This window comes from Cryptotermes secundus, unplaced genomic scaffold (genome assembly GCF_002891405.2).
Source record: "Cryptotermes secundus unplaced genomic scaffold, Csec_1.0 scaffold84, whole genome shotgun sequence".
Classification (NCBI taxonomy): Eukaryota; Metazoa; Arthropoda; class Insecta; order Blattodea; family Kalotermitidae; genus Cryptotermes; species Cryptotermes secundus.
The window spans coordinates 308278-333981 of record NW_019723905.1 but is presented as its reverse complement, the minus strand read 5'-3'; the positions used below and the strand labels follow the sequence as shown (position 1 = coordinate 333981).

At 37.9% G+C, this 25704-nt stretch overlaps 2 protein-coding genes across 5 annotated transcripts in view; both read left to right on the top strand.

Moving 5' to 3' along the window:
* The window catches only part of LOC111861925 (integrin alpha-PS2), a 326722-nt gene extending 313884 nt beyond the window's left edge, over positions 1–12838 (top strand). For both annotated transcript variants that reach the window (XM_023846892.2, XM_023846891.2), the window contains 2 exons: positions 7800–8030; positions 12568–12838. In XM_023846892.2, the coding sequence (XP_023702660.1) occupies positions 7800–8030; positions 12568–12663 (327 nt within the window). In that variant the 3' untranslated portion in view covers positions 12664–12838. The remainder of the gene's footprint in view (positions 1–7799; positions 8031–12567) is intronic.
* An 11745-nt stretch (positions 12839–24583) lies between these two features.
* Positions 24584–25704, top strand: part of LOC111861931 (chromodomain-helicase-DNA-binding protein Mi-2 homolog) — an 89416-nt gene continuing 88295 nt past the window's right edge. For all 3 annotated transcript variants that reach the window (XR_004512746.1, XR_002842354.2, XM_023846904.2), the window contains exons 1-2: positions 24584–24755; positions 25476–25579. Coding sequence is in view for 1 of the 3 variants with exons in the window: in XM_023846904.2 (XP_023702672.1) it covers positions 24719–24755; positions 25476–25579 (141 nt within the window). In the remaining 2 variants the exon portion in view is untranslated. The remainder of the gene's footprint in view (positions 24756–25475; positions 25580–25704) is intronic.

The following is a 25704-nucleotide window of genomic DNA, read 5'->3' as shown; positions in this document are numbered from 1 at the left end:
GGAAGTTGCCTGGTCACAGTGCGTGGTTGCTGGAAGACGTCTGGTCGTGGAGCACAGTCACTGGAGTGGCGGCAGCTGCGCCAGTTGCTCGGTGTGTTGGGCATGACCACCGGAGAGCCAAGGCAGCTGTCCCTGATGCAGTGAAGATCTGATGACTCCAAAGACTGATCTCTCTGGACTAAGTGTGATGGCTGACTGGCTGATGTGGTCACTGATGATTGCGAGTTTTGGGCTCCGCATTTTATACCATGCTTGATGGAGGAGTGAAACTTGCAGTTGCAATTGTGAGCACTGATTGGCTAACGCACGTTATGATCTAAATGTGAGCTGGACATCGAGTGCTGTTTAAATACGAGTGCTGCCAGCAATATGATTGGTTAGTGCACATGATCATCTGCAAGTGGATGCTGTATAAATATGAGAGCTGACAGAAATGTGCAGCAATGTGCTATCAACTTAGGAGTGAGTGTTGTCCATTGATCAGCGAAACGGCATGGTAGTATGTGGGATGTTCCCACAGTTCTCTCCAAGTACTCTCCTGCAATACATTAACTCATCTGCTTCTTCTTTCTTCATTCTGATGGACCCAAATATTCTCAGGTTATCTGTTTGTTTCTCAGATAGAACTTAACAGGTCTCTGCTTTATTGCTTACAGTTCCTTGTAGTCACAGGCTAGTGAAATAATGGTGTTCATAACATTATTTGTTCTATAGGGATTCTTTCATGCCAAGTTGCAGCATCCTCTGTCTTGACGTAATAGATGCATGATTATCTGCACCCACATTATTCATTTTGCAGATTTACTGGAGGACTTCAGAGGCCTTAGCTTCCTGCAGTTATTTTGTCCATTACATCTGTATCACTAATATGTATCAATGATGATTTATATGATTTGCAGTAGATTGTCCATCTTCTTACCCTGTTGCAACTTTCGGTTCCATTACTTTATTGCTCTTTAAAAAGGTCTGTCCTTAACAAGAGTTGCTTTCTTCTTTTGGAAAGAAAATTGTCTGACTATCGTAACCAGTAGGTAATAATTGAGTTTCAGGACTGAACACAGCATGGCTAGTGAGTAGTTCCAGGTTTTTGGATTATCTGTTGTTTTTAACTATTGTCGCTGCTTCCCCTCCATTGCCAGAGTTTATCAAGAGCAAATACACAATTAGGAAAGATGTACTATTCATATTTCAAAATAAAATTGAATTGCAATAAAATTTTATACACTAAGAATGGTTCTGAAACGTAATATATTATTTTTGACTTTTCTATATCCAATTCTTGTACCGGTATGAATCAACAGATTAAAATAGAAAAAAATTTTGCTTGCCTTAATTTTCTCTACAATTATTCTATTATTGTTTTGTATTTTTAACACATTGTTCTTTATGGCTGGATGTTACACAGATACTAATATCCAAAGCTCACATTGTCAGTCACTATGGCATAATAAAGGAGCAAGGACATTATTATGCCTAGATAATTTGAAAGACAGATAAAAAGAGATTATCAGCATTATAAATTAATTTTATGTAGAGAAGTAAGTACAGTAGCTAAGCCAATGGCTGGAACACAGAAGAACTAGTTGTGATTCCCGGCAGTGGTACAGATTCTTCTCTTCATCATTTTGTTCAGACCTGCCTCCTATCCAGTGGTCACTGGGAGCTGTGCTATGGAGCTATCCCTCTCGTCCACAATACATCTTCATGGCATGTCGCCTAATTAAGCACAGAAACAATTGTACTTTTCCTTAACCTTTCATAATATTGAATCATAAATGAAATGGAAATATTATAGAATGATTTGACTACACCGTCCAGTGTGACTCAGACATATATTGTAAATATGATGCCTATAAATATTTCAGTCAATTAATGACCATCTTCAAAAGGCAAATAACAACATGTTGAGGAAACTACTATTACATAAATCATGGTACATCAAGTTAAATATTGTCCAAAGAGTTATATAAGATTAAGATTAAGATAAAATGTGGTGAGTTAAAATATTACTAATATTTAATATATAAATCTTAAACTGCTAAGGTTTATGTCTTCGTGCCTCTTCTATCAAGAGGAGATTGAGGTAAGTTGCCATCCTTGGAAGTCCAGACAGTTTTCTTCCTTCTTTATATAGTTGGTTAAGAGTCTGTGTTTGTTGTTAAGCTGTTAGTCCTTTCATTGTTTGTTGAGGCAACTTTGTTATTGGACAACTTGGAACTTGATGTACTATGATTTATGTAATAGCAATTTCCTCTTTGTGTTGTTATTTACCTTCTGAAGATGGTCATTAATTGACAGAAACATGTATAGGCATCATTATATATGTGTGTGTGTGTGTGTGTGTGTGTGTGCGCGTGTGTGTGTGCATGCATTCGTGCGTGCGTGTGTATAGTATATGTTTGAGTCACACTGGATGGTATAGTCAAATTATTCTATAATATTGACTAATGTGATGGAACAGAATGATTAAAGTTAAACCTGTAGAAATTAAAATATTTTAGAACAATTAAAATTTTATTCAAATCAATAATCAGTTTCATCAGATTTTTATAAATTATTTAAGTAATTGGTAATAACATGTTAGAAGAATTTAAAATGGCAGACAACTTAAAGTGATTATAAGATATAAGCAAAGGAGAAAGGCATGTTAAGGAAGACCATTGGAGAAATAATATGAAAACGTAATGTGTACATCCATAATTACAACATGCGAAGAAAAATAAATTTACATGTTGCAATAGAGTTCTTTTGAAGAAAAGTGTTATAAATATGGGTATCACCTTGTATAATAAGGTCCCTGAGCAGATAAAAAAAAATTCTTTTAAAAGGAACTTAAAATCCTTGCTGTTGAAACATTCCATTTATTCCGTTGATGAATTCATGTCCCTAAAATTCTGAAGTGAGTGTGTTATGATTTTAAGTTATGACAAATATCTTGTCCTCACTTAATCTATAAAAGAAAATGTTAGATGTTGGGTTTCTTTTGGTATTGAATTGTTGAAAGTGGGACGATGTATTGTATGATTGATTTGTATGAAATCTGTAGGTAATTAAGTTTCTTAGTATTGCTGACATATCTTTGGACCAGTGGAAGAAAATGGAATATGGAGGAAGAGGTATAACCATGAGCTATACAAACTATTTAATGAACCAGACATTATTGGATTTATAAAGGTGAAAAGGCTTGAATGGGCTGGACACATAATACGTGCCAGCGAGAATAGAACGTTTAAGAAAGTAGTTAGTTAGTTAGTTAGTTAGTTAGTTAGTTAGTTAGTTAGTTATTAGAGAGGGTGGCTTTCCCCATGCACTTAGACCTGTAGTGGTCCATTGTGCTTCCCTCTATGATTTCTACCAGCCTCTATATCCTACCGGTATTGGTGCTTACCATCAGTCCCACCCAGCCAGCGAGACTGGCTCTCTACTGGCTGAGAAGTATCTATAATGCTTCCCACATCTACCGGAGGTATTAATGACTGCTATTGGGCGGCAAACGTCCGCAATTTTGCTCAGTGACCTCCTTTGGAGGTATGAGGTTCTTTTACGTGCCGTAAAGCTACGACACGGGACCCACGGCTTAAAGTCCCTCCCGGAGGACTTGTTCCCTGAATTTTTCTGTCCTTAAAAATTCGACGACCTCCGCCGGGTATTTGAACCCGCGTATTACGAGTCATGAGGTGGAAACGTTACCTAAGAAAGTACTTAATACTAAACCAGAAGGAAATAGGAAAGTGTGAAGACCAAGATTAAGATGGGAAGAATGTGTGTGGCAGGACATAAGAATTTTGGGTGTAAAGAACTGGAAGAATGTATCATGGAATGGGGAAGAATGGCAAGCAATCCTGAGGAAGGCCAGGGCTCACAAAGGGCTGTCATGCCAGTGATGATGATGATGATGATGATGATGATGATGATGATGATGATCATCATCATCATCATCATCATCATGAGTGTTGCTGACTCATGTATGATATGTATGTTATTTTAATATGTAGTAATTGTCTTGTTCTATATCCAGAGATTGTATCTCCAAATATGATTCTCGGAACAATGCTTGAACTAGTTACATGGCCCAATACCTGTCAAACCAGTTACATGACAATCAGTGTTTTTTCAGCTGCTACATACCAGTAGGCATTCTGTCATACAATTGGTGTGTACTGGTGTGTACAAAACCCACACCTCTGTGTACCACATATGACAACCTTGACGCTGAGACTAACCATAAGAATTTTTTTCTCTAAATTTTAAAATTTTTAGAGAAAAAAAAATTTAAAGGATTTAAAATTAGAACTGAAGATTTTATAAGTGCTAATTCAGATAAATCAGAATTGATGTGTGTAAATAACAAAGATATCAGCAAGGTGGATTTTGGTACTAACAACGAGAGAAGCAATCGGGAGGACCTATGTTTTTAAGTTTTAAATGTTATAAATAAGTGCAGTGTAACAGATACATGAGTGTGTACACCTGATGATGGCCATTTGGGGCCGAAACATGTAGTGTATAAAGGGGAACAAAACGAAAGACCTATAAATATAGTTTGCACTTAGGATGGAGTTATATCATATATCTGTACCGAATTAGTTGATTTCAAAATTATAATAATTTGTATATATAGATCTCATCACAGTGATATAAAAATCTTTCTAGGAATATTGGATTAAATTATAGGTAATGAAAATGGACCATGATATGTATGTAGTGTCCATCTCTTAGTGCACTCAATTTCACTTGTTATTTCACAAGACCCGCAACCAAAAAGGGAACACACAACACAAGACACAATATACACTGAGAGTAAGAGGAACGACTCCCATAGTAGTGGAACTATGCGTGGTGTTAGAATTGAGACAGATAAGATAAATTATCTTAACAAGTTTTTAGTATATAAATATTTATTATAATTGACAAACATTTTAAAATATTTTTTAAATTTTACAATGACATAATGGCAAGCAATGAAATAGATTAACGTAAATGGAGCACCTTATGATGGCACTATAGTGCTGAAACATGTTGTGAAATAACAAGTGAAATTGAGTGCACTAAAAGACAGACACTACATACATATCATGGACGAAAATCAGTGCAACAGGACGCTAAAATACAACATTATGAAAATGGACGTTTTTTGGTGATATGTGGCTATTTGAATATCAACCTATTACAAGAAAATATTAATCAAAAAGCTTTATTAAGTTTGTTGTTGTCGAACAATTTATTAAATATGGTTGCTGTCCAACGAGAGTTACAAGAAACTCAAGCTCTTTAATTGATGTAATTATGAGAACTAAGATATTTTATCATACCATTTTGCCCAGGTTATGAACGTAGCTATTAAATACTCCTCGATTCATTTAGGGAAAACTGTAAGAAGAATCTTCTCAAAAAGAAATATAGAAATACTTAACAATCAGTTAAAATTGAAATATGGGAAGACGTTTACTTACAAAGTCAATGAAAAATCCGTCGAGTGTAACAATGTTTTTAGGTCACTTCTTTATCTCACTTGCCTTACATGTTTCGGTTTAAGAAAACCATCATCAGAGGCACATATTACAAACACATGAAAACACTGGCGTTGTTTAATGTACACAGTATATATGCTGCGTGGACGCTGCTACAAATGTCGAAGTGTAAAAGCACAACACTTTCTAGGAATATTGAATGCACGTTCAACTCTTGCATTCCATCCGAAAATTGCCCTCAAATTATTTTTAGCAGCGTCCACGCAGCATATATACTGCGTACATTATACTACGCCAGTGTTTTCATGTGTTTGTAATATGTGCCTCTGATGATGGTTTTCCTAAACCGAAACATGTAAGGCAAGTGAGATAAAGAAGTGACCTAAAAACATTGTTACACTCGACGGATTTTTCATTGACTTTGTGATTGATAGTGTAACGGACCAAAAATGAAACAATTCAAAACGTTTACTTACACTTCCTTTTTAACCGAGTATCTCAAGTACTGGTCAATGAAAGGGATAAAAGTATTGGGACAGAGGCTGCAATTGTTATGTTTTTTAAAGAAAAAGATGTCTTCGTCCAGAAAAACATTGAACTATATAAAGAAATATCAAATTAATTATAAGAAATTGATATTGGAAGCACAAAAAAGAGAACATTTCATAATAATTTCAAGGTCAATAAATCATACCAAGACATTATGCCAAATAATAAAAAAGGAATCAGAGAATTATCAAGAAACAAATCAGGACATTTCTTTAAAATAAGCTCCATGATAGTTACAAATCCCCAGTACATATCCCATCATTTCAATGCTTTCCTCATAGAGAAATGAGGATAGGTTGTTAAATCAAAATAAGGACTATAAATTTGGTCATGATATTGTTATTAATAAAATATTAAATTCAAGTTCCATGTTTCTTGCCAAAATTACTGAAGATGAGGCATTAAATGTAACCAGTAAACTAAAAGGTAAATTTTCAGCAGGCTATGGTGAAATACCAGAATAGCTAGTAAAAGATAGCATTCAGTTTAGTAAATAATCACTAACCTTTATATTTAATATTTCATTATGCCCTGGAACCTTCCCAAATTTGATGAAGATTGCTGAAGTTTGACCTATTTACAAAAAAGGAAGGAAACAAGAAATTTCCAATTATAGACCAATTTCAATTTTGCCGTTGTTTTTTTAATTCTTGAAATATTAATATGTAAAAAAGTAGTGACCTTCCTAAATAAACACAACATGATATCTGAGGCTAAAAATGGCTTCATAGAGAAGAAACCTACTAATACAGCAACACAAAACTTTATAGAAGATATCCAGAAAGCATTAGATTATGAGCTATTAGTTATGGATACGAGTATATTTATAGATTTAACTAAGGCCTTTGATGTCATAAATCAGAAACTACTGCTTGCTAAATTTGAGCAGTATGGTCTTAGAAGAAAACTACACCCATGGATGAGTTCACATTTTACAGGTAGAACTCAATTTGTGGAAATACAGCAATTAGATGAAAAGACCTCAGATATAAAGACACATACTTTATCATGTAAAGAAATTAAAAATGGTGTACCTCAGGGTTCTGTTTTGGGATTTGTATATTCAGTTATGCAACACTGCTTGTTGCCAAAATGTGTAATTAATATGGGAATAAAAATACAAATTCGCTTAGTGGGGGGGGGTGGAGTCTAACTGGGTCCGCTCGGCAGGGCGGCCACTGATTGACCTATTGTACCTGATAAAAATACAAAACAACTTACCCTTCAAACTAATAATAGAAGATTTTAAGGTTTTTAAAAATAAATTAAAAACGTGTTTATTACAAAACCATATTTATTTTCTACAAGATTTTTTTAGTAACAAGGATAGACAGTAGTTTGGTAACTCAAGTTGGTCTTCATGTGATATGGAAGTATATAGATGATCTTTGGTCTGTTACCGTCACTAAATGTGTGATGGTTTGTTTTATATGACTCATTTGTATTTTTGGTTGTTTATTTATTGCTTTGTATTGAATTGCTGGTAGTTGTCACCATGGTTGGTAAGTTACAGCAAGGGGTTACTAATCAAAAAGGGATTCTATTATTTATTGATTTATATTTTGCTTTATACATTTTTAAGTGTTGTTGACATGTAGCATTTGGCTGCTTTCAACTGATTTGTTCAATTGTGCCTGTCTAACAGTTATGGATGTTAAATAAATTATAAAATTATCAATTATAATAAATGCATATAACTTTACTTCAGTAAATGATCTGTCATTACATACATTGTGTATATTAATCCATGAATGTTAATGTTGCAATGGTGGTTTGTAGCTTGGATACAACCGGCCTGCCAATGTTTCAAGTTTGGTTGCAACACAACTGACACACCTGCCATACATCGGTGCACCTGATCAAGTCAGCCTACGCACAGAAGAAGTGATCACTGAAGTGGTGCCCACAGATGCACCACCGAAACCAGAGATTGTACCACTTTGGATTGTTGTTCTGTCTGCATGTGCTGGAGCTGTCATTCTCCTGCTACTTGTATTCTTACTCTGGAAGGTGAAACTTCTCCAATTTCTCTCTCTGTACAGTAAAATTATTGTGATGTTGCCTGAGAATATGGTAACACTATACTGACAGAACACAGAATACACTACCTGTGGGTGGATCTGCCAACAGTATCCTCTCTGTCATCATTTGTTGCCAGTCTCATGGAAAGTGCTTATTAGAAAAGGTTTTTGAAACTTGTTTTTTTCAGCATCAGACTGATGTGTGCAGGGAGGGCCCCTAGTAATACATAAAAATTAACTTAAGCTTACAAAAATATTCAACATTCTCTGTTGTCCTGTTTTTGGTTAACAACACAACACTTTGGACTGAGTCTGCTTCCTTAGGACAGAAATAAATCTGTCTTCATAACATTGTAGTTCTTAACCAATAGTGTGATGACAGAAAATGTCCAATATGTACTTCAGTTTAATAACACACCGTCATCCTGAACTCTGACTTATGAAAGTTGACTGTGCTCAGTATTTTACGTTTCACCACATATGTGTATATTTTATCCACATTCCTTAACTCAAAGAGGCAGTCATAACTGTCCTCATGTAGTAAGTAATATAACTCTATCCTGCTCCTGGTACTGGAGCTTTCAGACTATGTTTCTTCCACTTCAGTACAGTTCTCTTTAATAGACAAGTGGTACCTCTATACTTAATTATGTAATAATGATGGGAATAAAGCATACAAGCACATGCAGCCCAGCATTTAAAACATTAAATATACTAACAATGGTCCTGCAATATACGTGGTGCAATCCAAAAGTTCCCGAAATTTGAATTTTGTGCACAAATGGTTATGAGTACATTGAAATACTGCTAGGTGTCTCCCCACACACCCTTCTTGAATCAGTGTGGAAAGCAGCGTCGAGTTGAGTGGTTAGATTTATTGTTGGTGAACGTATTTCCATTGTTTTATTTCCATGAGTTTGCGGTTTTGCAGTGGTTGATCTGAGAGAGCAGCGTGTCTGTATAAAATTTCGTTTTAAACTTGGGAAAACCACTACAGAAATGCACTAAACGTTGAAGCAAGGTTTTGGTGACAACAGTTTAGGCCAGACACAAACTTACGACTGGTATAAGCGTTTCAAAAATTGCTGAACATCAATTGATGATGATGATGATGATCATTCAGAACGGCTGTCAACTGGAACCACACCAAAAAATGTTGTGAAAGTTAGGGATCTGATTCTGTAAGATCGTAGACTGACCATCCAAGACCTCTGTAACACCTTGGGACTAAGTTATGGTACATGTCATCAAATTTTGTCAGAGGAACTGAACCTGATGAGGATTGTGGCAAAGTTTGTGCCACGACTGCTGCAAAATGAACAGAAGCAGCATCACTTGGAAGTCTGCAGGGAACTTCAACAACAGCTTTAAGAGGATCCCAACTTTTTTTGAAGGTTGTCACTGGTGACGAAAGTTGGGTTTATGGCTGCGACCCTGAAAGTAAGCAGCAATCGTCACAATGGAAGAGAGCCTTCTTCACCTCAGCCAAAAAAACTCGACAAGTCAAAATCAACATTAAGTTCATGTTGATCTGTTTTTTGATATTGACAGGATTGTTCATAAGGAGTGTGTCCCTTTTGGTCAGACAGTCAATAAAGAGTTCTATCGCGATGTTCTAAGGCATTTGAAGGAGGACATGAGGAGAAAACGTCCAGAGAAGTGGCACAAGAACAGCTGGGTACTCCACCACGACAATGCACAACCACATACAGCTTACATTGTGCTGGAATTTTTTGCTAAAAACAAGATGGCAGTTGTTCCCCACCCATCGTACTCGCCAGACTTAGCTCCATGCGACTTCTTTCTCTTCCCCGAGTTGAAAATCAAGTTGAAGAGGCAAAGATTTGATACAGTTAAGGAAATTCAAATGGAAACACAGACGGTACTAAGCACCCTAACAAAGAAAGACTTCCAGGATGCATTTGAAAAGTGGCAGAAACGCTGGGATCGGTGTATGCGCTCCCAAAGGGACTACTTTGAAGGTGATGGTGCAGAATAAGATCCAGGTAAGACGTAATAGTTTTTATTAATATATTTTAGGAACTTTTGGATTGCACCACGTATACTAAAACTAAAAAAGAAACTAAACTAAAACTAAACCCCATGGCTTGAGTCTCAAAGCAGACTATACTGACCGAGTGACCACCACTTGTCAATGAAGTGAGTGCCAACTGGCCACCTCCGTGGTCTAGTGGTCAGAGCTCCTGGCTACAAAACCAGAGGTTCTGGGTTCGATTCCCAGCACTACCAGATTTTCTGAGATGTAGTGGTTCTGGAACAGGGTCCACTCAGCCTCGTGAGGATAATTGAGGAACTATATGAAGGAAATAGGGGCTTCAGTCTAGAAAACCGAAATTTCCACTGACCATGTGACACTCTCTATCTGCTAAAGTTGGCAATATGTACTATCTTTGATGAATTTTATGATACACAATTTAGAGCATTTTACCTTTAATTGTGCAATTCATAATAAGTTAACAAGGCATAGAGGTAACCTTCATGTATTAGAATTACATCTGTCATTAAGACTAAAGGAGTTCATTATGTGAGTGTAAAAATATTTAACAGTTTGCCAAAATTTTTAGTTGGAGATGAAAACCAGTTCATAGGAAAATTGAAAGAAATTTTTATATATAATTCGTTTTATTCAGTTAATGAATTTTTTAATTATTGTCAGGATTTATACCTTAGAGACATGGGGAATAAAATTAGATAATACATTACTTATACCTGCTGAGTAGAATTCTCATACCATGACCATATGACAACCATATGTTACCCCATAGGCATACATATACACAACTAAAAAGGCCTAAATTGTTACACTGTTTTTTTAATGTCTTCTATCTTTTATTATACTATTTACTAATCATAAATCACTCCCATTATTGTACTCCTGGTGTTTGTATGTATAACTCTTGTATTGTTCCATGTACACATTTTGCTAGGCAACAGGTTGGTAAATAAGTTCCCACAAAAACAGATTCTTGGTAAACAGTCTGTTGCTAGGTTACACAACAATAGAGGAGGCTGTGTTTTCTATGTCATCCACACCATGCCCAGTGCTGGTGATGGACCAATGAACTCACCGTCTGACATGTGACATGTGTTTTCTGTGGTGTTCATGCTGAGAGTAAATAAGAGAATACTGGAATTAGAGCCCTGAAGAGTTTTTAGTTGAGTTCCAAGGTTTTAGGGCAATTGAACAAGAAATGATAAGATGACTTCATAGCAATATGAAGTGCTACTTTCTTGTGTTGAGACCCATTGGCAGAGATAACTAACAAAGACAGAGAATCCTAGTGCTTGTGCGGCAGTGAACTGGAAAGTGGAGAGATTCTAACTGAAGTGCTAATAAATCCAATCATTCGAACTAGAACCCATTATTTTCATCATGCATCCCCCCCTACATGTGACAGTGTGTATATCACTTGATGTAAATGCTATATTTTACCTTTCTTTGTATTCTTGTTGTAATTGTCTTATGGTAATTTGTGTGTTTTTAACAACTTTTATATTCAGGGTTGATGAGCACATTTATGAATGTTATGAAATGCAATTTTATATATGTATGTATGTATGTAATTAATGAATAATCCATGAAGGCATATGGGGGAGTAGAGATTGGAGGTATAGATCCACCATTCTTGACCTTGGCATTAGATGGAGGTGAGCAGTCAACTTCACACCCCTGCCACTGTTCCTTCAGTTAAAGGGTCCTTAGTGCCCATTGGACAGGTGGCTGTGTGGGCTCAAGAGCCAGTCTGGACACTATGGAGAAGAGAAAAATTACATGCCTCTACCAGGAGATGAACCCCACTCATTCAGCTCATTGCTTATTTGCTACGCTGACTGAGCTAAAGAATTTAAATAATTTGTTTTTTAACAAAGAACTACTTTGAAAGCTTTGAGGTTTTCACGGCGATGACAATGAAGAAAGTCATCTTCTGGGTTTAGGCACCGTGTATTCTTCGTTTTGGCCGACGTTTCGGAGGAACGTTGGCCAAAACGAAGAATACACGGTGCCTAAACCCAGAAGACGACTTTCTTCAAAGAACTACTTAATTGCTTGTGCCTTACTTATAATTCACTGTCTGGCAGAAGACTAATGTGACCATGTTTAATTGAGCAGTTTTTGATAAGGAACCATATTAGGTATTGATGACACATTTAGTGCTCAGTTTTTAAATGTCAGTTTATTTATGTGGGTAGCAGCCACAAGTAAAAACTAGTAAGAACATTTTGAGTTGGGGAAATGAATTATTCTATCATGTAGGTTGATTGTTGATAAGTATTTTCATTCAAAAGTCAGCAAGGGTTTTTGTGAACTGAATGATATGTGCTGAAGAAAGAACAAAGTTTATCAGTGACAGCGCTCATATTGTGAGCTGTTTGATGCTGAGATACTGTATGGTCCCATAATCAGCAACTAAGATGTTAAAATGAAAGAAGGAACGTTTCATTTTGTTGGAATAGAAATTGTAAAGTCTACGTACATGCATACTTATTTGCTTCTGTTTTTTCAGTGTGGATTCTTCAAAAGGAACAGACCCAGTAGTGCACCAGAAAAGGAACCACTGAATCGTAATGGTCATTATGGGCCTGGAGATGAAGCTTTGTGATCAACCAGCTTTGACAATATGAGAGATTAAACCTACTAGCATTGTCACCTGGTTACATGTCAACATGCTGAAGGAGGTGATATGAAGCTGTGAATACCAAAATGTAGAGCAGTGTGATGAGATGTATAAGTGTGATATGAATATCACTCATATGTGCACAGTGGACGACAGTTTAGTTGCCATATATCAAATCAGTGCAGATTTATATTTCTGATAAATTATTAACAGGTCGGATAAGAAATGTGCTCTTGTGATCCAGGAGCAAAGACTTTAAGATGTATAAAAGTTAAGTGTAAAAGAATTGATCTGCAAATATGTAACATAACAATTAGAAAAATAACTACGCATGAAATTTCAACACTAGAATAACTTCAAGGCTTTCAAGGAGACAGCTTTTCAGCACTGAATGATTTTTACTGTAGGTTATTTGAGGATCTCACAGCAGTGACTGAAGATTACTGGCTTCTGGGATGTGACACCATGTACTCTGGTAGATGTTTACTGGTGTTTTGGAGGAACCAACATGCTGTCTGAATCTCCAGGATAGAAGCATAAGCCAAATGTGGAAAGAAGTGGTATGGCTGGATATTGTAGGAAGGACAGCTGTGATAGCAGCCCTGAACTAACCCATCAGGCTAAGGAGAATGATGAAAGACTGTGAGGTCCTTGATCCCCCCCCCCAGAATACAGAAGTGGGAAAGAATGGCACTTGGTGACCAGTGGGTGGTATATGGAGGTCAGGGGAGATGCAGTAAAAAATAGTGACCATAAAAGGTCTGTTTTAATAAGAGAGTGGATGGGGGGAAGGGCAAAAATACTAACAGAGACAGTAGGCAGAGTAGGGAGGACGAAAAGATGTGACAGAGGAAAGAAGGCAAGGGTGAGAATTGTTGGAGGTAGCACATTCTGCGAAAATATCAGTAAACTCTTGCCAGACTACATCACATCACATTCCAGAAGACATTAATCTTAATGTTACTGTGCTGGCATTATCACCATTTAATTTGCATAGTGGGGGGTTGAGTCCAGCTGGCTCCACTTGGTACGTTGGCCGCTTATTGGCCTATTGTACCTGCCCCAGGTGATTATGATGATGGAGGATTTGGTGGAATGAAGATTGGCAGGGGAAACCAAAGTACTCGGAGAAAACCTGCCCCAGCACCACTTTGTCCACCACAATTCCCACTTGACCAGACCCGGGTTCGAACCTGGGCCGCCGCGGTGGGAAGCCAGCCACTAATTGCTTGAGCTATGGCACAGTGTTTCTGGCTGGCATTATCACCAAGTTGCAATCAAAACTGGCATGGTTTTAAAAAGCAGCTCATTTTGTTTAAAAAATATATTTTGTATGTATCTTGTTTCCACTGCTTGATCTAAAACAGAAACAAACTTTGTTAATCTTTGTGAGCTAGTCACACAGTGTTGTGTTTTTCTCTGCAACTAGACAAAGTAACGAGTTTATGGGTAATTACATTCAGAATAAAATAAAAATATTGCTATTTAATGAATAGAACACACAAAATAGTGTAGTAATAATTAATGCGAACTAAACAGAATACTTATATTTTCACTGAAAATGTTTGAATACTCATCTTACACTAAATCAATTATGTTATAAAAATTAATTATAAAAAATGAAAACAATGGAATGGAAAATATGTCTTTGCATGACTTTGCAAGATGCATTTTGTAACCAGTGCTCACTCACTGTAAGCAAAGTAATTAGGTACTAGAATACATGTGAGATCAAATAACATGGGATGACATTAATCAAGACTGTTCATTGTGCTTTGGATTAATGTTGTTTCAAAATTGTTGCATCAAAATAAGATATTGTCTCCATTCAGCTGCCATTCTGTAGACTGACAAAGTACTTCTTACTACATTTGGTCCATAGATTATTTCGTACCTGTTTCAGCTGCAGAAATGGTTGGTTGCTTGTTTTCTAGTACCTCCAATGTAGTCTTCCTGGTCTACCTGGCCTCTGTCTACCAAGGCAAGGGCACAGAAGTCACTTCTGAGGTAGGGTTAGCCATCTGGTGCATTCTTTTATATATGGTGATCATGAGAATAATGATTGACAGAGGAGATTTACAGCTTAACATGGGCACCAACCCATTCCCAAAGTTTAGTCTCTGGTAGGCGTGAAGGTTTCAGTGTGTGAACAGAAGAATCTGACTGGAGATCAAACTCTCTTAATAAGACTTTACATTGGTGCTCCATGTCCATGAGGTCCTCTTCATCTGCAGAAATTATTTGACACCAAATGAGATGAAAAGATAGTTATGTATGTTACAGTGAAAAGTATGTGTCATGAAGCAGTTACAGCTTATTTCAAGGTACTCTTCTGCTATTTGTCTAGAGAAACTGACGAAAACAACTAAAGAGCTTCAGACAGGACACCCATTGTCTCAGCTGAGATTTGAACCAGGTGAGCTCAGTGGTTCTTAACCTTTGTGAGACCACGGCCCAGTAAATTCTTGTTTTATAAGCTGAGGGCCTGGTATAATTGATGGCCCGGTAGTTGAAAAACACTGGATTAGCTGGTTAGTTGTGTTGGCACCTGAGCTAATCTTGTTTTCCCTGCTGAATTCACTTGCCATTTTTAAGAAAATTTTATTTTATTTTATTCATTGCAGCAGAATATCATAATATTGCTCTTCCAGAAAAATAGGGTCACAGCTTAAAAAAACGTTTTTGTGCACTGTTTGGAAACCAGAGTTACTTTTAACACAGTGCAATGAGGCCATGTCTGTAGTTGCTGTCCTTCTGTTGGTTATTATATCCTGGGAAATGTTAGTTTCTTAGGTTGTGGCCCCATTGCTCTATGTGTGCAATGTAAACTGTAATGTTCCTATTGTTAATAAATGCTGGGGATGTCAGGCATAACGTCCTCACTTTACTTCCTTCACATCTGAGGTCTCTGTAATAATTAAGCTTATTGATTTTAGACATGGTTAGTGACTGGTTTCTGGAAGCAAGTTACGATATCCACAAACTTTTGATATTAATAAGTTACATAAAGGAACTAAGAACTGTATAGTGAATTCGTTATTTATTTTTTATGGTGCTGTATTAATTGCTGAAGGTACAAATCTAAAACACCAGAAAACATGTGGAAGGATCTCTTTGTCCTATGCTAAACTAGTCTTCTCTCCTCATTCCCTCTTCTCTCTCTTCACTGGCCATCACCTTGCTGGATCACTATTGCAGAACTAAACACGACTAAATGACCGATACCACTGTTGGATGATGTAGTAATACATTGAGCAAAAGGGCGTCATTCTTATAGTGATATCACTTCGGGACAAGGATTGAAAATGGACATTTCATGTTTCTGCTGACTGAAGTAAGAAAAGAATTGTAGAAATGACAGGTGAATATTTAGATGAGTCTGATATAGTGTTCTAATTAATATTTCTCTAGCTTGATATACATATAGAATGTATTTATTGTACTTGTATGGTACTCATGTTTTACAATAAACACCACTTCATTTGGGAGATTAGAATGTCTTATTAAAAGAATAAGAAGAGAAGCACACAAAACTGAGCACAATAGAAACATTCATCATCCGATAAAAACATGTCAAGGCTGCCAAAAATCCATGTCAGTCAAAATGATGAATACATTCTTCCATCACTAAAATACACACAAATGCACATCAGCTAGACACTCATGCTTTGTGACTGATATATGATTTGCAATTTGAAAGGTAGTATGCAAAAAGTGACTATAATAATTTTTCAGCGCATAGTAAAGCCATCAAATGTAAGCAAAATCTGGCAACTCAGCTCACCCTAGCAAAGCTGGAGAATGAGATGAATCATAAATAAGAAGGGATGCAGGTGGAGTGGTTGTACTATCCTAGGATTTATTTGGTGACCTTGAAGAAAGTAAAAAACATCAGAGCAGCCAGTCCTGTAACCAATTTAAAATAATTACTTCCCTAAAGTAAGTTAGCCATTTTCATGTACTGCTGTTTCTAGATTACTTGAAATTGTGTTTTCTACAAGGAATCTTCACTGACCAATAGAATCCTTGAAGTGGTTGTCTGTTCTTACCTGCATGGAGTTGTGCTGTAAATGAATATATTGGTTATGTGTATTTTTAAACTACTTCTATATTGGCAGTTGATTTACTAACTGCAGAGTACAGAATGTAATGTAAAAATTGCAAGATCTTTGCTTAATGTGGATGATCTCTTGGTAAACCAATCATGCAGTATTGTTCCCAAAGCCCCTAATTTTGTAGTACATGAACTGACCTCACTTCATGTGTAAGATACTGTGTTATTTAACCCTTTCCAGTTTTATGAAGATATATAATCAACATGGTGACAGTGCCTCCAGAAATGAATGTTGACATATGATCAACAAAGTTTATTTTGCATTTCCCCAGTCATGTCAATCATGTGGGAATTGTCGATACGCCAATAGACAACCACTTCGGAAAGTTTGTGGGCCCTGAAAATTGCCATTTGTTCCACCGCGGTAAATAGAATTTTATGGCCATTTGGCTGGTCTGTCTGGCCAGTGATGTAGGGCTGCATGCGCTGGTAGAAATAGACGTTGGCTATGGTGTGTTGGATAATGTTGCGGCAGGTGAGTTCGTTGTCTGGTCGCAGTGCGGCAGTTGCCGGAAGTTGCCTGGATGCAGAGCGTGGTTGCTGGAAGACGTCTGGTCATGGAGTGCGGTCACTGGAGTGGCGGCAGCTTTACCAGTTGCCCGGTGTGTTGGGCATGACCACCAGAGGGCTGAGGCAGCCGTCCCTGATGCGGTGAAGAGCCGATGACTCTGAAGACCGATTGCTCTGGACTAAGTGTGATGGCTGACTGGCTGATGTGATCATTGATGATTGCTGGGTTGGAGCTGCACCTTTTTACCAAACTTGGTGGGCGGAGCTTGGACTTGTAGTTGCTATTATGAGAGTTTATTGGCTAGCACACGTGATGGTTACGAGTGAGCTGGACAGCGAGTGCTGTATAAATATGAGTGGTGGCAGCAATGTGATTGGTTAGCGCGCATGATGGTGAAAAGTGAGCTGGACAGCGAGTGCTGTATAAATATGAGAGCTGACAGCAATGTGCAGCAACGTGCTATTGACTTAGGAGTGAGTGTTGTCCATTGATCGGCAACACAGCGTGATAGTATGTGGGATGTTCCCACAATCATATGTCACTACTGCCGACTGTATACCATTGTATTATATTGTATTTATTACATGTTCCAGCACATCCATACAAGGCCGAAGTCATTGGATACAGAACCTGTCACACCACAAGCTTGCTAAATCAGCAAGTAGTCAACAGAACAGAGCATATAAATCCACAACAATAAATCAAGCATATGAAACCCTACACATCACTGCAACTACATAACCTACCATGTGTATATAGGTGTAAAATATAATATAAAATTGGAACATATACATGACAATAGATCAAATAATGGGTCACAGCTATACAAGAAACTATCCCTAATTAAAATATTCATCTAAAGTGTAATAGGATTTAGTATGTAAAATAGCATTTAAAGCTGTTCTAAATTACTTAATATTATGAGTTAACTCTTTTATATTTAAAGGAAGGCGATTAAGCAGTTANCAAGCTTGCTAAATCAGCAAGTAGTCAACAGAACAGAGCATATAAATCCACAACAATAAATCAAGCATATGAAACCCTACACATCACTGCAACTACATAACCTACCATGTGTATATAGGTGTAAAATATAATATAAAATTGGAACATATACATGACAATAGATCAAATAATGGGTCACAGCTATACAAGAAACTATCCCTAATTAAAATATTCATCTAAAGTGTAATAGGATTTAGTATGTAAAATAGCATTTAAAGCTGTTCTAAATTACTTAATATTATGAGTTAACTCTTTTATATTTAAAGGAAGGCGATTAAGCAGTTAAGAAGTATAATTTTGCCTGTGGTTCTGTATGGGTGTGAAACTTGTTCTCTGACATTAGGCGAGGAACATAGACTGAGGGTGTTTGAGAACAGGGTGTTGAGGAGAATATTTGGACCGAAGAGAGATGAAGTGACATGAGGTTGGAGAAAACTGCATAATGAGGAGCTTCATAACTTGTACTCTTCTCCAAGTATAATTAGTATGGTCAAGTCAAGGAGGATGAGGTGGGCAGGGCATGTAGCACAAATGGGGGAGACGAGGAATGCATATAGGATATTGGTGGGAAAGCCAGAAGGAAAGAGACCACTGGGAAGACTAAGGTGTAGGTGGGTGGACAATATTAAAATGGATCTTAGAGAGATAGGATGAGATGGTACTGATTGGATTGATCTGGCTCAGGATAGGGACCAGTGGAGGGCTCTTGTGAACATGGTAATGAACCTTCGGGTTCCATAAAATGCTGGGAAATTGTTGAGTAGCTGCAGAATTGGCAGCTCCTCCAGAAGGGCTCAGCTCCATGAGTAAGTAAGTAAGTAAGTAAGATTAAGAAGTTTAATACCAAAATAGTAAGGTCCTCTCTGGTAAGTTGTCAAATTTGTCTGAGGGCGATGAAGATAAAAGTTATGCCTAGTATTAAGGCCATGAATTTGCGATGTTGTGTTATATAAACCCATATTATTTGCAACAAACATCAATAAAGAAGATATATATTGGGACTGCAATGGCAAAATTCCCCAGTTCCTAAATGCATCTCTACAAGAGTCCCTAGATCTCAACCCACTCATGGTTCTAATTATTCTCTTGAGAATGCCTATGCATTCCTGAATATACTCTGTGCCTTTTTCTGCTATCTGGAAGTCATAATTTGAACTTCTTGAGGAGCGAATGCCATTTATATATTACAGCATGTCACATGTTAGCTGCATGGCTTTACATTCTAGCAGTCATGGCCCTTCTGGCTTCAAAAAATGGAAATATAATACCTTGTGTGATATGGATGAAGAATCTAATAGTGATAGTGAACTCACTATTGACTCTTCTGATGAGATGGACTTGGAAATTGAAGCAGAACCTGTGAGTGAAAAATTGAGCAACGAAATCTCAGAAAGTGAGAGTGAAACAAGTGCTGTGGATGTTGATGGGTGTAAAGACGTGACAATGAGTGACAAGAACCACATACACATTTACTAAAAATGCAGGGCCACAATTTAACCTTCTGACAGATGCAGAGCCCAAGGAATATTTTAGTTTATTTTTCAATGATGAGCATTTGAATAACAATGAAGGCAGTATATTCCTTCAAGGCTCTAGTACCTGTTCCCAGACATCACATCATAACCCAGAAGAACATATATCTTAATACTCACACCAGTATGAAACCACAGTTACTCTTCTACCCTGAAGATGGAGGTAGTAATATTTGCCAGAATACATTGCTTCACATTCCAGAACACAATCATTATATTTATATTTATTTTTTATTTAATAATATTACTGACTACAGAGTTGTGGCATTATAAGTTCTGGTACTTTTCTAACCTGAAGATGGAGGTAGCATGTACCTCTGAAACGTCGGTAAACGTCTACCATACTATACAGGGTCATATCTCAGAAGACAGTAATCTTCACAGGCAACGACATAAGAACCTCAAAACTCACATTTTGATTCGTAATTTTATTAAGCGGCGCTGTAAGTAACTCGGAAGGTACAGCATCAACTGGTAGGGTGATTAGTGAATCATCAGTTAGAATGGATGCAGAAGAAAGCTATTGTGGCCTGATTTGGGGTTATAATCTGACATTTGTCTGGCGTGTCAAAGGAAAACCTTACAAATTATGATTCTGGGTCATCTGCGGCTGAGATTCCATTCTTTTCTGTATTGAGCTTTCATTCTCCAAATTTTTATACCTAGAATTCTTATATCAGGGTCTACGCCTTCTAATCATCTCAACTTGGGTCCTCCAACTCCACATCTGCCTTCCGGTTCAGTGCTTTGAGACGTAATTATTGAGCCTAGGTATTTAAATATATGTGCCCTTTCATAGTTTGTCAGTATAAATCAATATTTATGTTAGCTACATTTACGGTTTCTTTAGTTTTCATATACTCAAGTCTTTACAAAAGTTGGTCGGTTGTCTTGTAACTGACGACAGCCAAGCTGGCTCCCCTGGTCATCAATGATTGCACTTGGGACCATCTACCAGGGGGTGGGGGAAACAAAAAAAAGGATAATTGTCAGAAAATTATTATTTCTAGATATATTGGGATTGATCGCTCATCGCGGATTAAACAAATATGATTAGAAAATCGAATATATTAATGCCTACAAAATCGAGAAATTTGTAGAATGCTTCCTGATGTACCTGTTCCACTAAACAACAATCGTTGGTCAATAGACACTAAAAGAATTTTGAATCTAAGATTATACAAGGGTTGGAACTTTAATAGTGGCAACTATTTATTTACAAACGATACAAAATACGTGTAGATGCATGTTTCGAAGTTTTACTGTCCTTCAGTGGAGTCACCAGCATTGTGTACAACCCGTTGTCAGCGGTGTTGAAGTCGTAGGATACCTTTAGCAGCGCCTGTTGTGTTGATAGTTTGAATGGAGCAGTCTACTGCCTGAAGAATCTTTGGAACAATTCTGAAGCGAATGCCACGAAGCGGTTCCTTCATCTTAGGAATCAAATTGAAGTCACAGGGGCTTAAGTACAGGGAGTATGGTGGATGGTACAGCACTTCCCAGCCCCACCGGTCGAACAAAACAGCCACAGTTTGCGCTGCATGCGGCCGAAAATTGTCCTGCAAAATGATGGGTGGGTTTCTGCAGAAATTGTCACCACTTCTTTCTCAAAGTTGGTAGCAGGTTGTGTTCCAAAAATGAACAGTAATACTGCGCATTGACGGTCTGCTGTCGGGGAACGGTATGCGTTAGGATAACACTATCACAGTCGTACACGAGAATCACCATAACTTTCACATTGCTGGGGTTCTGACGAACTTCTGTATTTCGTGGTGACCCGTATTGACGTCATTCGTTCGATTGGCGTTTCATTTGTGGCTCGTGGGATTTGGCCCATGTCTCATCCAGTGTAATGATACGGCATAAGAAAACCTCTCCTTCGCGCTCATAGCGCTCCAAGTGGTTACGAACAGCGTCGTATAGTAGCCATTTCTGCATTTCCATTAAATCATGCGAAACCCATCGTGATGCAGTTTTTCTCATGCCCAGGCGTTCCTTGGGAATGTGAAGCACAGTTGTATGCGCTAATCCTGTCTCTCGGGCCAGCTCACGAATCATATGGCGTCGATCACTCGCCAGTAACGCGGAAAGAGCATACACTGCTTCACTGATACTAGGACGACCTGGCCGACGCATGTCTGCTACATTTTGGCATCCCTCGTTGAAGGCTTTTACCCACCTTGCCACTGTTCTGCAATGCAATGCAGATTCCCCGCAAGCCTCTTGAAGACCTTGATGACACTGTCGTGCTGTACGGCCTCTGGCACATTAAATCTTTATCCAACTCCGTTGTTCCTGTTTCTAAAACATCGTGACAACACTACATTAGACCGCCAGCTAACACGAGGCTCTGTTCTTCTCGTCACTGCGCATGCGCGCGATGTGGGAAAGGAGAGTCCATTTGCACTGAGGTAAGGTAGGTATGTAACTTACGTGTGGTGCGACATTATTTGGTTCTGTTGCATGGCGTCTCAACAGCAGTGTTTCCACTATTAAGGTTCCAACCCTTGTAGAAGAACTTAATCAGGAATGGTGAACACACGTCAGATCAACAGTTATATCAGCACTTGGTACTGTGCCTACGCACTGGGAGAGCAAATTATGAGACTGCTGACTGATAATATGATACCACTGGTCCATAAATATGTGGCCTCAATCGGCCGACTTCAAGCTACCTGGATACTTGATACAAATGTGTATATAGGTCTGTGCCTAACAATATACCGAATATACAGCTGAAGTTTACAATGTACGAAAATTTGGCTCAGTGCTTAGTAAAGGACCACCTCATGAAAATGCAAGAGGGAGTGGATATAAAGCTCCACACATTCTTAATCCTGTCTCTAGAGGGGGGTGAGGGTACGGCTTCACTCCCCGCCTCCTACATGACTTGGGAAAGGGACCCCGGCACCCATGGTATAAGAGGGTGAGTCTGAACGAGGTGGTAAACAATAGAACATTCACTCCTGTCGGAAATCGAAACCTGGTCTTCCAACCAATATCCGAGTCGTAACGCTGCCTGAGATATATAGCAATAATTTAATTATTTATTTGCTTACTTGTTTACTCAACAGCCCTAAGGTCAATTATAAGTAATCATGAGCAAAGCAAATGCACATGTTCCACATCCTGCAGTCATTTTGACTAACTTTGGATTCATGGAATGCAATGTAATGTAATGCACATACACAGAAGACAAAATAAGTTAACGGGTAGCAATAACGATTCAGTTGGTGCAATCATACCAATCGTTATGCGATAAGAAAAAAAATTATAATGTGGCATATTTGCTCTATGCAGGAACTGTTGAGCCACAGAAGCCTCGGGGCACACGCGCAACGGGAGAGTTGCGGATTGTATCGGCACGTTGCTAGGCGACAATTCTATGAATGCTTGGATAGCGCAACAGGAAGTGCGACTGACGTCACATAACCCCACTCATCCCATTACTTCGCGACGCTCGGTAAACAACCCACCCCGCTAGGCTGTGACGTCACGCAACAGAGGAGTACGTGCCGCGACTGTTGCTGGGCAATCGGTCGGTAAACACGTCCAACAATATAGGCTGTTTTCTGTGTGGTCCGCGAGAGGCCTTGGATAGACAAAGTTGACTTCGACCGGCAAAAGGAAAATTTGATATTAGAAATTAACTGTAGTAAGAGACTATATAAGGGGTACAGAAACTGTGGACCTTTACCGGACCACACGGCGTTACATCACGGAATAAAATTGCTACCACGGTAAGGACCTCCGATCAAACAATATACAAATACAGAAATATTTATTCTACAGTATCGGGACATACACTGGCATATAAACCTGGAAACAAGGGTCGTTTCGAATATGTTACTTCTTACCAAAGGAGCGACGATAAATTTAATGTGAACTATAAGTATTTAGAACACAGAGTAGTGAAGTAGCAGTATGATATACAATATGAGCAGTGAGTATTAATTAGAATTGTTGTCTTGTGGGTTATGACATCATGCTATCTGGCAGATGGGTACCTATGTTTCGATGGAACCTGCTTATTTCGTTTTATATCATGAAGATGGATACAGAAGGTACCTCCGAAACGTTGGTAAGATCCCACTAAATTACACGATGTCATAACCCAGAAGACCATATTTCTTACTAATCTTCAAAGCCGAGAAAACGTCAAATTTTGTTGGGTATTAACTGAGTTGGGAAAACCCTTGCATTTCGTTAACATTCCATTAACGTGATTCACAAAGCGGAGTATTTTAGAATTATTAACCTTACGTTTGAACACTGACTTGTGCTATTAAATTCATTTTATAGGTGTTACTTATTTGCTTTTATAATACAGGTCATTAACAAAGTTACTGGTTCTTAATAACAATAAAGCATATCGAGCAATTCGTTTCCCGTTGGAATCAATCAATATTTGACCTAGCCCAGGAAAAATAGTGCTACGCGGCGGTGGGTGTAAATTGGGTTGGGTGAGAGCAGGAAGTGAGTTTAATTTAAATATGAAGTATTTAATTTGAAGTTAATTATATATAAATGCATATATTAATGTAATATATTATTAAAGTATGGATGTTTTAATTTGCATACGGGAAGTTTGCAGAACACCTTTCATTCGGATTTCTTAAGTTATTCCACATTTTTTGAAGCCCTCGTTATCCCGCCATTGAAAATACCCCGGTCATGTTGGTGTGTATATATATATATATATATATATGGTGCTTCTGCGCATGCGTACAACAGTCGATACGTTGGTCTTCAAGGTACCACAAGCAAAGAGTGGGTTGAGTACAGATTATGAATTTACAATATTATTAAGTTTTTATATTTTCCGATTATTATTACAGAAGTCTTCTAACATAAGGACAACATCAGTAGATCCACTCTATGGCATCAGATGAGGTGGATGATGAATCTTTTGGAGGTAAGATTTGTCATGCTTTTGTGTTTTTGGAGATTGCATCGTCGTCATAGGTCGCCGGAGCGGGACTACGAAATCATGTGTTCAAGTTTACATAAAAAGTCAGTATGTTGAGTGTAAAATAAGGGCTGTGCATGGCAGAAGTGCTGAGGATCGTGTTACGAATAGTCTGATCAACGTTTTAAATAAACATGCTATGAAATACATGATGAAAGGATAAAAATCTAGATTGGTGGGGAAGGGGGGGGACGTCATTATTTTTCTGACAGCCGCGCGGGCTTATCCTGACCCCTTAACAAAATGGAGGCCATCAAACAAAGAGATTGACACCAGAATTTCGCGAAAAAATTGCACTTCTGTGTAAGTCCATACTTTTAGCTATCATAGACAGGTACTTTCATGGAACTGATGAAAACCAGTTTTCTTTGCCTTGATTGTGCTAATTAAGCCGCCGTTAGCTGGTTGTATTGCTGTAGACGTAAAGGTTAATTTTAATTTCTTTCACTGTGTATTTCATAATGTCACAGATTTAGTAATAGCTGCATCACACAGTTTGTGTATTATTGGTTTTATAGGTTAAGGTTCATTGATAAGAAAGCACATGGCCTTCGAAAATATTATGAATGAAAAATACTTTACTTAAATGTTGGCAGTGTAGTGTGTTTACTTCTGTATAAGCGATCAAATATGATGCCATGTGTATGTATCTCTGCATAATGTTAGGTGGTGATGATGACCTAGGAGATGAGGGTGGAACAAGAATGTCTAGGCCTGATGGCACAACTGAAGAAAATTCTCCAGAATCAGAAGAGGGACAGCCTGGAGGAGTAAGTAGTTTTGATCATACATAGTTAAAATGCCATAGGTCCATGTCTGAAATTGAGAACTTAAATTGTATATTTTCATGTTAGGTTATGTGTGCGTGGGTAATTCCATAAGTACACTTTAGGCA